Below are 13,177 nucleotides of genomic sequence, written 5' to 3'. Positions count from 1 at the left end.
GTGTGTGTCGGGGCAGGGGGGGCACATCCCCCTCCCCGGTTTAGGGGATTTGAAAGACGTTGAGTTTACTGGTGTTTTTGAGGGTCTGGCGGCGGTTGCAGAACCAGACGCGGACGACTTCGCGGTCGTAGTTGAGCTCCTTGGCGATTTCGGTGATCTCCTGGCCGGTGGGCAAGGCGTTCTTCTCGAAGTAGGCGTTGAGAGCTTCGATGGCCTGGGGGGTGAAGGAGGTGCGGCGCTTCCTTTTTTTGGAAGGTTCCCCCCCGACGAATTCCATCAGGTTTTGTTGCCCTTCTTGGTTTCGCAGCTCGGCTTCGCTCAACCATTTCTCCAGCACCGGTTTCAGCTTCTGGGCGCTTTTCGGGGTGATGTCCAGCTTCTCGAACCTGCGGCCAGAAAAACTCAGGGAGGTGGGCGAGGACCGGGGGAGGGGAAGGGGGGGGGGGTGGGGGGGGACAGACACACACGCCACGGCGGGGTTGGGGGGCAGCCGGGGAGACCACGGCGGGGAGCGACGCCGCGGTGAGGGGCTTCGTGGGCAGCGACCCCAGCCCCCCTCCTTTTCACCCATTTTCCTCCTTTTCTCCCACTTCCCTCCCTTCCTGTAGTTTACTTTTCTCCAGTTGTCCTCCTTTTCCCCCATTTTCCTCCTTTTTTCCCATTTCCCTCCCTTTCCCTAATCTTCCTTTTCCCCAATTTCCCTCCTTTTCTCCCATTTCCCTCCCTTTCCCTAATTTTCCTTTTCTCCCATATTCCTCCTTTTCTCCCACTTTCCTCCATTTCTCCCATTTCTCTCCGTTTCCCTAATTTTTCTTTTCTCCAGTTTTCCTCCTTTTCTCCCATTTTCCTCCTTTTTTCCAATTTCCCTCCTTTTCCCTAATCTTCCTTTTCTCCGATTTTCCTCCTTTTCTCCCATTTCCCTCCTTTTCTCCCATTTCTCTCGCTTTCCCTAATTTTCCTTTTCTCCCACTTTGCTCCTTTTCTCCCACTTTGCTCCTTTTCTCCCATTTCCCTCCATTTCTCCCATTTCCCTCTGTTTCCCTAATTTTCCTTTTCACCCATTTTCCTCCTTTTCTCCCACTTCCCTCCCTTCCTGTAGTTTACTTTTCTCCAGTTGTCCTCCTTTTCCCCCATTTTCCTCCTTTTTTCCCATTTCCCTCCCTTTCCCTAATCTTCCTTTTCTCCCATTTTCCTCCTTTTCTCCCATTTCCCTCCCTTTCCCTAATTTTCCTTTTCTCCCATTTCCCTCCTTTTCTTCCATTTCCTTCCTTTTCTCCCATTTCCCTCCCTTTCCCTAATTTTCCTTTTCTCCCACTTTCCTCCTTTTCTCCCACTTTCCTCCTTTTCTCCCATTTCCCTCCATTTCTCCCATTTTCCTCCGTTTCCCTAATTTTCCTTTTCTCACATTTTCCTCCTTTCCTCCCATTTCCCTCCCTTTCCTTAATCTTCCTTTTCTCCAAATTTCCTCCTTTTCTCCAATTTTCCTCCCTTTCTCCATTTTCCCCTCTTTCCTCTAACTTTCCTCCTTTTCTCAGATTTTCCTCCCTTTCTCAGATTTTCCTCCATTTTCCCCACTTCCCTCCTTTTCTCTAATTTTCCTTCTTTCCCCCAGTTTTTCTTCTTTTCTCCAACTTTCCTCTCTTCCTCTCATTTCCCTCCCTTTCTCCCACTTTCCTCCCGTTCTCTAGTTCTCCTCCTTCACTCCATTTTTCCTCCTTTCTCCGATTCCCCATTCTCCAATTTTCCTCCCTTTCTCCAGTTTTCCTCCCTTTCCCTAATTTTCCTCCTTTTACCCATTTTTCCTCCTTTTATGTTTTCCCCCCTTTCTCCACGTTTCCTTTTCCTCCCTTTTTCCTTTTCTCCAACTTCCCCCCCCCAATTTTCCCCCTTTTCTCCAATTTCACCCCATTCTCTAATTTTCCCAGTTTTCTCCAATTTCCTCCCTTTCTCCATTCCCCCCCTTTTCTCCAATTTCCCCCCCTTTCTCTATTTTTCCTCCTTTCCTCCGATTTTCCTCCGATTTTCCAACTTCCCTCTTTTCCTCCAGCTTTCCTCTTTTCCTCCAATTTCCTCCCTTTCCTCCGATTTCCCTCCTTTCTCCATTCCCCCCCTTTTCTTCAATTTCCCCCCCTTTCTCTACTTCTCCTCCTTTCCTCTGATTTTCCTCCAATTTTCCAACTTCCCTCTTTTCCTCCAACTTCCCTCTTTTCCTCCAATTTTCCTCTTTTCCTCCAATTTCCTCCCTTTCCTCTGATTTCCCTCCTTTCCCCAATACCCCTCCTTTTCTCTCACTTCCCCCCCTTTCTCTGCTTTTCCTCCTATTCCCTGATTTCCCTCTCTTTCCCCGATTCCCGCCGGAGGGGCGGTGACCCCGCGGAGGCGGCCGGTGGTACCTGCAGATGGCCGACTGGCTGTACGCGGGTCCCTCGGTGGCCGTCAGGGCCTGTCCCACCTGCGTCTGCGTCAGCCCGAGGGACAAGCGCCGGATCTTGAAGTTCTTGGCGAATTCCCGGATCTCCTCCAGGTTAATCCCGTCCTCCTCCGCGCTGCTGTTGGGAGCCGGGGGCTCTGCCCAAGGAGGGATGCGGGGGCTGCCGTGAAATGGCCACGGAGCCGCCTCTCCCTCCCCGCCGCCATAACGAGCATCCCCTTCATTAGGCTCCCTAACGAAGGCTGGGTGCCGGTGGTCATCCCCAAGGATGCAGAGTGCGGGTGCGCAGCACCCTCTCCCCATCCCAGGGGATCCCAGACCCCGACATCCTTCCAGTATCCCCCCCCGTATCCTCTCCTCATCCCAGGGGAGCACAGTCTCCGGTATTCCTCTTCCCAGGGGATCCCAGAGCCCAGGATCTCACCAGTATCCCCCTCAATACCCCCAGCATCCTCTCCCCATCCCAGAGGGGCGCAGTCCCCAGTATCCCTCTTCCCAGGGCATCCCAGAATCCCATCATTCTTCCAGTATCCCCCTCCGGTATCCCCAGCATCCTTTCCCCATCGCGGGGGAGCGCAGTCCCCAGTATTCCTCTTCCCAGGGGATCCCAGATCCCAGTATGCCCCCCAATATCCCCAGCACCCTCTTCCGATCCCAGATCTTGGTATCCTACCAGTATCCTACCAGTATCCCCAGCATCCTCTCCCCATCCCAGAGGATCCCAGACTCCAGCATCCCACCAGTATCCTTCCCAGCACTCCCAGCACCCTCTCCCCATCCCAGGGGATCCCACACCCCGTTCTTCCCAGGGGATTCCAAGTCCCCAGCACCCCCCAATATCCCCCGCCGTGACTCACTGGAGACCAGCTGGCTGACGGTGGGGGTCTCGGAGCAGGTGATGGGGACGGGCGCGGAGGAAGCCTTCGCCGCTGGGGCAGGGTTTGCCATCACCACGGCGGGCTGGGAGAGCGCCGGGGCCGGCTGGATGGGCTGGACCTGGGGCAGAGGGGAGGGTCAGCACCCCCAGAGCGGGGGCTACCCCACTTCCAGCCCCACGGCCGGGCTCCTCCCTGCCCACCGGCTCCATCCACCCCCTCGCTTTTGCTGACGGTGGAGGTGAGACAGGCTGGGACGGAGAGGTGACACTGGAAACCACCCAGCTCCATGCTGGGAACGGAGCCGTGACAATTCTGTACCGGGTTTGGGGTGTCCTCGTCACGTAGGTTTGGGGGTGACCAGCACCTCGGCTCATGCCAAGGTGAGGCCTGGTCACGTCCCACCCCAGCTGGGAGATTTGGTGGGTGCAGAGAGCGGGATCCACATGGGGCATGAAGGGTCACGTCCCCAAGATGCTCACGGGCTCCCGAAACACCGTGGCCGGGTCCCAAAGCTGCTCACGGGCTCCCAAAGCAACATGGCCAGGTCCCAAAGGAACGTGGCCAGGTCCCAAAGCAACGTGGCCACATCCCAAAGCAACATGGCTGGGTCCCAAAGATGCTCATGTGCTCCTAAAGCCACACAGCCAGGTCCCAAAGATGCTCATGGGCCCCCAAAGCAACGTGGCTGGGTCCCAAAGACACTCACAGGCTCCCAAAGCCATGTGGTTGGGTCCCAAAGATACTCATGTGCTCACAAAAGCAACATAGTTGGGTCCCAAAGACGCTCACAGGCTCCCAAAGCAACGTGGCCAGGTCCCAAAGCCACATGGCTGGGTCCCGAGAATGCTCACGTCCTCCCAAAGCAACGTGGCTGGGTCCCAAAGCCACACGGCCAGGTCCCAAAGCCGCTCACAGGCTCCCAAAACAACATGGCCGGGTCCCAAAGCCATGCGTCCGGGTCACAAAGATGATCACGTGCTCCCAAAACAACGCAGTTGGGTCCCACGGACACTCACGTGCTCCCGAAGCAACATGGCTGGGTCCCAAAGGTGCTCATGGGTCCCAAAGGTGCTCATAAGCTCCCAAAGCAACGGGGCTGGGTCCCAAAGGTGCTCATGGGTCCCAAAGGTGCTCATGAGCTCCCAAAGCAATGGGAATGGGTCTCAACGCCACACAGCTGGGTCACAAAGCCACTCACATGCTCCCACAACAACGTGGTTGGGTCCCAAAGCCACTGATGTGCTCCCAAAGCACCGTTACTGGGTCTCAAAGCCACATGGATGGCTCCCAAAGATGCTCACATGCTCCCAAAACAACATGGTTGGGTCCCAACGATGCTCACAGGCTGCCAAAACAACGTGGTTGGGTCCCAAAGCCACCGATGTGCTCCCAAAGCACCGTGACTGGGTCCCAACGCCACACGGATGGCTCCCAAAGATGTTCATGTGCTCCCAAAACAACGCGGTTGGGTCCCACGGACACTCACGTGCTCCCAAAGCAATGTGACTGCGTCCCAACGCCACACGGATGGCTCCCAAAGATGCTCACTTGCTCCCAAAACAACACGGTTGGGTCCCAAAGACGCTCACGGGCTCCCAAAGCCACGTGGCTGGGTCCCGAGGATGCTCATGTCCTCCCAAAGCAACATGGTTGGGTCCCACAGATGCTCACGGGCTTCCAAAGCCATATGGCTGGGCCCCAACGCCACACGGCCAGGTCCCAAAGACGCTCGTCTGCTCCCAAAACAACGTGGCTGGGTCCCAAAGCCATGCGGCCGGGTCCCAAAGCCATGCGGCCGGGTCCCAGAGATGCTCATGTGCTCCCAAAACAACGCGGTTGGGTCCCACAGATGCTCACGTGCTCCCAAAAGAACGTGGCCAGGTCCCAAAGCCACCCATGTGCTCCCAAAGCACCGTGGCCTTGTCCCAAAGCCACATGGACGGCTCCCAAAGATGCTCACATGCTCCCAAAACAACACAGTTGGGTCCCAAAGACGCTCACGGGCTCCCAAAGCCACGTGGTTGGGTTCTGAGGATGCTCATGTCCTCCCAAAGCAACATGGTTGGGTCCCAACGCCACATGGCCAGTTCCCAAAGATGCTCGTGTGCTCCCAAAACAACGTGGTTGGATCCCAAAGACACTCACGTGCTCCCAAAACGACATGGCCGGGTCCCAAAGCCATGCGGTCAGGTCCCAAAGATGCTCATGAGCTCCCAAAGCAATGCGGTTGGGTCCCACGGACACTCACGTGCTCCCAAAGCAACGGGGCTGGGTCCCAAAGGTGCTCATGGGTCCCAAAGGTGCTCATGAGCTCCCAAAGCAACGGGGCTGGGTCCCAACGCCACACGGCCGGGTCCCAAAGCCACTCACGTCCTCCCACAACAACGTGGTTGGTTCCCAAAGGTGGTCTCGAGCTCCCAAAGCACCATTACTGGGTCCCAAAGCCACATGGATGGGTCCCAAAGATGCTCATATGTTCCCAAAACAACGTGGTTGGGTTCCAAAGACGCTCACGGGCTCCCAAAGCCACGTGGTTGGGTCCCAAAGCCACTCATGTGCTCCCAAAGCAATGTGACTGGGTCCCAACACCACACGGATGGCTCCCAAAGATGCTCATGTGCTCCCAAAACAACACGGTTGGGTCCCAAAGACGCTCACGGGCTCCCAAAGCCACGTGGCTGGGTCCCGAGGGTGCTCATGTCCTCCCAAAGCAACATGGTTGGGTCCCACAGATGCTCACGGGCTCCCAAAGCCACGTGGCTGGGTCCCGAGGATGCTTATGTCCTCCCAAAGCAACATGGTTGGGTCCCAACACCACACAGCCAGGTCCCAAAGACACTCACGTGCTCCCAAAGCAACATGGCTGGGTCCCAAAGGTGCTCATGGGTCCCAAAGTTGCTCATGACCTCCCAAAGCAACTGGGCTGGGTCCCAACGCCACACGGCCAGGTCCCAAAGATGCTCGTGTGCTCCCAAAACAACGTGGTTGGATCCCAAAGACACTCACGTGCTCCCAAAACGACATGGCCGGGTCCCAAAGGTGCTCATGAGCTCCAAAAGCAACGGGGCTGGGTCCCAACGCCACGCGGCCGGGTCCCAAAGCCACTCACGTGCTCCCACAACAACGTGGTTGGGTCCCAAAGGTGGTCACGAGCTCCCAAAGCACCATGGCCAGGTCCCAAAGCAGGGCAGCGTGTCCCAAAGCTGCTCGGGTGCTCCCACAGCCACACAGCCGGGGACATTTCCAGCCCTTTGGCCACGCGGCCGCCAGCCCCGTGCCCGTCGCTCACCTCGTTCTTGGTGGGGGGCTCGGGGGTGCCGGTTTTCTTGATGGCGGCCGCCGGGATGGTGCTGCCGGCCAGCGTGGCGATGACCTGGCCCTGGGCATTGAGCAGCAGCTGGGGTGTCACCGTCTGTACTTGCAGGTTCTGGGCCGGCAGCGCGGCCGGGACAGGGCTGGCCGCCATCCCGGGGGGGTTCACCACCCACGGCAGGGTCCCGATCACCTGGGCGAAGGGAGGAGAGCCAGGGCTGGGGGGTTGCATCCTGCAAACAGCCTTCCCCAGGGGCGGGGGGACGCGCCGGCTGCGTCCACACCCTCCTCACCCAGGAGAAACAACCCCCGGGGCGGGGGGTGGGAGGGGGGGGCAGCTGACGGTGGGTTTGCAATGGCAGGTCCCCCCCGCAGCGGTACCTGGCCCTGGGCGTTGGTCAGGATCTGGCCCGTGATGCCCTGCACGCTGGAGATGGTGTTAGCGATCACGGGGGCAGCCGCCAAGGAGCCCAGGAGCTGGGTTTGGCCCCCGAGAGAAGCCGCGCTGATCTGCGGAGAACCGAAAGCCCGGGGTCAGAGACCTGGGTGGCACCCCAGGGCCACCGCGTCCCCCCCCCACGCACGGCCGGCCACCCCCTTCCCCGTGGCGGGGCGACTCCCGCCTCGCCGCCGCGATGGGATGCAGTCTCTTGAAGTCCTTAAATCCATCCTTTAGATTCTTGCCCAAAGCAAAGCTTCCTGCTCGGTCGCTCGTGCTTCGCCGGGGATGGGGAAACTGAGGCTGGGATCCTGCACGATCCCCCGGGAGATGACGGCAGAACCAGAGCGCTTCGTCCCCGGGGGAAGGACAACTTCTCGCCGCTCTCCGCAGCCACGTAAGGCACCGGAGAAAGGGGGACGGATCCCGAACTCGCCCGGCTCCACGCCACGAGCTGCCAGGTCCTTACTATGCCAGGGTTAAAGGCAAATCCGGCAGGCTGGACGGTGATCTGGGTCTGCGTCTCTAAGGGCTTGGCCACGGGCGGTGTGGGGGCTGCGGGGGGCTGTGGCAGGATGGGGGGCTGGCCGGGCGCGGCGGGGAAGACGCCGGGGGGCTGGAGGGGGGCCCGGGGCTGGACGGCAGCCTGCAGCGGCTGGGCAGGCTGCACCGGCGCTTGGATGGCTGTGTTCAACACGGCGGCGGCTGCGGAGCAAAGAGAGGGAGAGAGCGTGAGCCGGGGGCAGGCAGGGACATCGGGGAGACCCTGAGCTCGGTGTCCCCCCCATCCCTCACTGTCCCTTCCCGAAGGGAACCCGATCGCCAGGTGATTCATCTCCACGTGCGCCTGTTATGGCAGCCAAAGGTCCTCTCAGCTCCTCAGAGCCGAGCCCCTCCGCTACAGCTGGACTCATCCTGCCCCCATGGGGTGCTGGGTCCACCCCAGAACTGCCAGCGCAGAGGGTGGGGGGCACCTCCGGGGGCCCATCATCTCCCCTGTCTACGAATCACTCCTGGGACAGGCTCCTTCCCTTGCGGGAGCTCAAGAGGAGACGATTCCCTCTTACAGGGAAGGGCCGGAACCCCGGGGAGGCGCTGACCCCCCTGGGGGTGCCGTTCCCAGAGCCCCAGATCCAACCTGGACCTCACCCCCCATCCCCGTCTGCTGCCTTCCTCCCCCTCCTCATCCTCCTCGTCCTGCCTTTCCTCTTCCCCGACGCTCCTGGCACCTTTTGTACTCCAGGAGCCGCAACGAAACCCCCAAATTTATCGCCGTTTCAGAGCCCTCCTGGAAAGAAGGACCCGAATCTGGCACGAACCCATTGGGGGCGGGGTGGGGGGCGGGGGGGGGGAGAATGAATTAAGGTGTCTGCCAAGCAGAAGGGCACGGGTTACCTTGCAAATTGGCTATAGGCGGTTTGAAAATTCCCCCTGTAGGAGAAGCAGCCGTCAATCCGGGAAGGGCAGCGACCGTTGCTGTAGGAAATGTCCACACAGCCAGCCCCTGCTGACCTGCCACTTGACCTGCAATACTGATGGGGATAAGAAGAGGTTGAGTAACTGTCCCTGCTGGAACCATTACTCCTGTCACAACTGTTGCTAAGTTTTCCTGAGTCAAGACCTGCAAAAGTAAACAAGATTTAAAAAAGAACACAAATCAACGCCACTGCAGACAGCATCAGCGGAGCATAAGTCTTTGTAAAGGGGCGCGTAGACCCGGCGGCCGGGCGGCCCGGGGTCCCTCCCCTCTCAGCAGCTGGGTTCCCAGCTCCGCGGAGCCCCCTCTCCGTGGGGAGATGGCGGGGGAGGAGGGAGGGGGGTGTTGGGGATCCCCCCCCGCCCCCCGACGCGTCTCTGGCAGCACCTCGGCGGCGCAAGGCCCGTGGCGAGGGCGCCCGGCAGAGGGAAACCGCCGTGGTTCGGGGCGTAGGTCCTACACCCCGCGCCACCAGCCGTCCTCTCTGCCCTTGGGGTTTTGCCTACAGCAAGCGGACGCCTCCCCGGGGGTCCCCGCCATATCCCGTCCCCCCACCCCCCCCCCCACCCCCTCTCTTCCACCCCATCCCTCGCCCCCCCAGCCCGTCCCGCTCCGTGGCTGCGGGGTAGTTACCTGCGGGGTGGCCTGCACGGCCAGCGGGGCCAACGTCTGCGGCTGCTGGCTCGTGGGGTGGCTGAAGGTGCCGAGGGAGGGGACGGTGCTGGGAGACGCTCCGGTGGCCGGTTTGGCTTTGCCTGGGGAAGGGCAGAGGAGAAAGGGTTGGAGAAATGGCCGTCGGGTGAGCGACAGCAGCTCGTCCGCGCAAAGGACGGGGGTGAGGGTGGGGGGCACCCAAATTACAGACACCCAGGGAAGGGACAACCTCCCACGAGGGTCCCGGGGGAGCTGCGGCCCCACGGGAAACCCGGCGCAGGGCATCCTGGGGAGCAGCAATCCCCAAGGGAGGGGGTCACGGCCCAGGTTTTGGGATGCAGGGGAAGGGCGTTCGGGGGCTTCTCATGGGATGGTTTAGGGACAAGGCAGAGGGGGGAGAATTTGGGTGATTTGGGGAGGAGTAAGCGTGGGAAATGGGGGGGTTGAGGGGATAAAAAGGAGCAGCGGCGTGTCAGTGGTTCGCCGGGCTGCCTGCGCCTCTCTCGGGCTGCCGGCTCCAGCAGGAGGTATTTTCCTCCGCCAGCTGCCGGCTCCAAAATTAGCAGCAATTCAAGCGGTGTCAGCTCCTGAACCGCTCCCCCCGGGAATGGGGAGCTGGAAAGGGAAGGGAGCGAGATCGCCTGGCAGAGGGGGGGGGGGGTCCCCCGCGGGCCGAGTTTCATGCAATGTCTTTCAACCCTCCACCCAAATTCACCCAATATATTCATATTTCCTAGTTACCGTGAACATCCGAGTGAGAGGAAACCTTGCTCCTAATCCATATTTATTACTTCCAAAAGTAATTACTTGGGTTTTTAGCAACCTCTTGTATTTATTCTCCTCAACTTCTAATAATGGCAACCCTCGAGTATAAAATCCACTTAATCCTCTTCTATTTTTGTGCAAAGAAAAACACCCTTTTCCTGCCTTTTCCTTTGGCAAAAAATCCACCCCCCCCCAACTTTTACCAAATAAATGCTTTTCTCAGCTGAGAGCCAGACGCTTCTCGGGTTTTGGTTCCTCGCCCAGAAATAACTACAGGTCTGGACGATTTTAAAAAAGCCTATTTTCTATTTTTTTTCCTTTTTTTTTTTTTTTTTTTTTTTAAAATTTCTTACCAAACCCCAGCGCGGGTAACACCCAGCGCTTCCCAAATAGCAGAGAGCGTGCTACGGGGCAGCGATGCTGCCGGCTCCCGTGGGTTTTGCGTATCTTGACGTGCTTTTCCTTCCCTCCAGCCCGCGGCAGCAGGACCGGAGCATCCCCCGGCGTCGGAGGGATGCTCGCCTCCTCCTCTTCCCAACCGGCCTCAAACAAGCCCCAGTCCTGCCCGTTTAATCCCGGAAAAAGCAGGGGGATCTGGTTGTGCTCTGTGTCACGGAGGTGACAACCAGAGAAAAGTCTTATTAATGAATAAAGCACCAGAGGGGCAGAGGAGGGGACGGGAGAGGGGGGCTTGGAGGCAGATTCCGAATGGATCTGGCAGGAGGATTGGGGTGCTGGCCAAAAAGCCGCGAGGAATAAAGCGGGATTTACCCGAAGGCTTTTTCCAGAGCGAGAAGGGATGCACCCTTGGGAGAGGAAACCCAAGCCCCCGCTCTACGTGGCCGCAGGAAAACCCGGCTCCCCGGCAAAACCCCTCACCCACAAGCGTCCTCTCCATTTTAAGCAGGTGTTTGAGGGCCATCCTCGGCGCAGGACGCTTTTCCCCATCAGCTCCCGGAGAAGGAATAGGTTTTGCTAACTCCGGAGCTGGGGACGGGGGTGCTCCGGAGCGGGATGGGCACAACTTGTCCCACTGGCTCCGACCCTGCGGTCCGGAGCCCAACTTCGCTTGCAGGGATGGAGGGAGCAGGGGCAGCCCAGGGAATGAGTCCCGGGGAAGGAAGTTGTCTTACCGGCCGGCTCCCCGCTGCAGGAGCTCTGGGTGCTGGGTGGCACGTCCTCTCTGCCCGGGGGCCCCGTCTCTCCCGGGGAGCCCCGCGCTACCTCCCCCGGTGGCATCTCCACGGCTTTCCGGTCCTCCTCAGCCGGGAGCGGGGCATCCACGCCGACCTCCAGCACTCGGATGGTTTCATGGCTGGACATGACAATAACCTGCAAATACGCCCCAAAACGTCCATCAGCTCCAGGCATCCGACCCCATGGGGGTGCCCCTGGGGCCACGCACCCCAGGGCAGAGCGAAGCAGCTCCCCCCGCCCCACAGGACATGGCTTTGGGTGACCCTTAAAACGAACCAAGCAGAGCCCACACCGTCCCCTCAAAGAGGGACGGGACGGGGGGATGGCAGCCCCGCCGGCCCCTCGCTGCTTTAGTTAATCAGCAGCTTCTGGGCCCTGGTAACCCCAGCTCCACACGCGTCGATAAACGACATCCTCGGCAGGTAAAAGACGGCCGTCGGTGGGCGCAGCGGCCCCGGCAGAGCCGGCAGCACCCCATCGGCAGCACCAGAGCGAGCGTTTATCTACGACCCCATCCACGGCTCTGAGCCGGGGTCATGCGAGCCCTCGGAATCACGAGACGATTTGCCCCGTGTGACATTGCTTGGGGACGCGCGGGGAGCGACGAGCAGAGATACCAGCTCCCCGCCGCCAGCTCCCCCACGGCTGCAGGCAGCCAAAGCCCCGCAGCAAAGATCTCCTGCAAACAGCCGGGCCCCCGGGATGGGGACCTCGCGCCTCCTCTTCGCCATTAAAAAACACCCCGAGATGAGGCAGCCAAGCTCCAAAAGATGGAGCCGAACATCTGCGTGCCCAAGCGTGGGGGCAAACAGGCCGGTTGTGAGCGTGGGGCAGGCACAAGGCGGGGTTTTCACCCCCACGCAATGGGGCTCAGGCTGTTGCTGAACCCCAGCTCCCCACTCCTTGGCCCTCCCGCTTGTGGGGGGCGGCGGGGAGGGAGCCGGCGATGGCCGTACCTGCTCGTTAACCGTCAGTGAAGCCTCCTGGGGCTGCACGGCCTCGGTGTCCATGGCGTCCCGGCGAAGGTGGGAGAGGGCTCAGACCTTCCACATGCTGCAAGTGGGGAAACACAAGAGCGTCCGTCAGCGACCCAGCGAGCGGCTCGGGGCAGGGTTGGGGGGTGGTCACACGCCGGTTCAACCAAACCTGGTCTCTCCCACCGCTTCCCTGCTCCCATCCCACTCTTCCACCCCCCTCTCCCGCTCTCCTGGCCCTCCCGGCTGCCATTCGGGGCCGTGCAGAGCCTGCTCATGCCCTCCTACCCCACACGGCGGGGGTGCACGCTCCTCCCCAGGTGGGGCTCCGGTGTTTCGGGTACCTCCCACCACCTCCCATCCTCTCGGCAAAGAGGTCACGGGTGTGGGTCGGCATAATTTATTGGGTGACCATCAAATATACAAGCGGCAGAGCACCGGCAGGGTCATTCCAAGGGCCAAGCCTTTCCCCCTTCCCTCTCCCTTTGGGAGATGAGGGTGCAGCTCCCAGACCTGCTTTAAAAACCTTAAAAAACCAGGCAAAACCCAGGTGAAACTGCCCGTGCTCCCTACTTGAAGCCCAGAGCGGGTCCCCAAAGTCTCCGCGTGACGCTTAGCAGCTCTCCCAAGCCCCCGACGCCGGCCGCAAGAAGTAGAAAAGTCAATCTGCTCTTTCCCGAGGGGACCTAAATGGATGGGGGACACTTCATTAAGCTGGTGAAACGAGTCTTTCATGGCGGGAAGGGGCTCGGCCCACCTGTTGGAAGGCACCTCTTCCCCTCCCCGCGGCCTTCGTTAACTCATTTGGTCACGTATTGTCCCCTCGCTGCCTTGCAGGAGCATAATTGCCTTTATAAGAGGCTTATGAATTTTTTATTAGGAACGTCTCGGGGACGCGTTTAACCAGCCAGCCTGGATGACATTCAAAATTACTCGATGCGTGAGCGAAAGTGTCCTTGTTTGTGTAACTGCTCCGGAGCCTGGGGGCACATTGGCGCTGGTAGGTGCTGCCAGACCCCACGAGCCGTCCCAAAACGCTGGGCAGCGTCC

At 59.7% G+C, this 13,177-nt stretch overlaps 1 protein-coding gene across 11 annotated transcripts in view; it reads right to left on the bottom strand.

Moving 5' to 3' along the window:
• The window catches only part of POU6F1 (POU class 6 homeobox 1), a 28,681-nt gene continuing 15,504 nt past the window's right edge, over positions 1–13,177 (bottom strand). For 8 of the 11 annotated variants that reach the window (XM_074564812.1, XM_074564803.1, XM_074564809.1 and 5 more), the window contains 10 exons: positions 12,110–12,206; positions 11,090–11,288; positions 9,171–9,292; positions 8,456–8,681; positions 7,530–7,765; positions 7,003–7,131; positions 6,599–6,814; positions 3,289–3,427; positions 2,394–2,568; positions 1–386 (listed from right to left, as the gene is read on the bottom strand). In XM_074564812.1, coding sequence (XP_074420913.1) covers positions 41–386; positions 2,394–2,568; positions 3,289–3,427; positions 6,599–6,814; positions 7,003–7,131; positions 7,530–7,765; positions 8,456–8,681; positions 9,171–9,292; positions 11,090–11,288; positions 12,110–12,163 — 1,842 coding nt within the window. In that variant the 5' untranslated portion in view covers positions 12,164–12,206 and the 3' untranslated portion in view covers positions 1–40. Of the gene's footprint in view, positions 387–2,393; positions 2,569–3,288; positions 3,428–6,598; positions 6,815–7,002; positions 7,132–7,529; positions 7,766–8,455; positions 8,682–9,170; positions 9,293–11,089; positions 11,289–12,109; positions 12,207–12,700; positions 12,814–13,177 lie in introns of all 11 variants that reach the window. The other 3 variants (XM_074564810.1, XM_074564808.1, XM_074564806.1) reach the window with 1 other exon arrangement.

The sequence above is a fragment of the Larus michahellis genome, chromosome 22 (assembly GCF_964199755.1).
Source record: "Larus michahellis chromosome 22, bLarMic1.1, whole genome shotgun sequence".
NCBI classification, from domain to species: domain Eukaryota; kingdom Metazoa; phylum Chordata; class Aves; order Charadriiformes; family Laridae; genus Larus; species Larus michahellis.
This window is presented reverse-complemented; position numbering and strand designations above follow the sequence as displayed.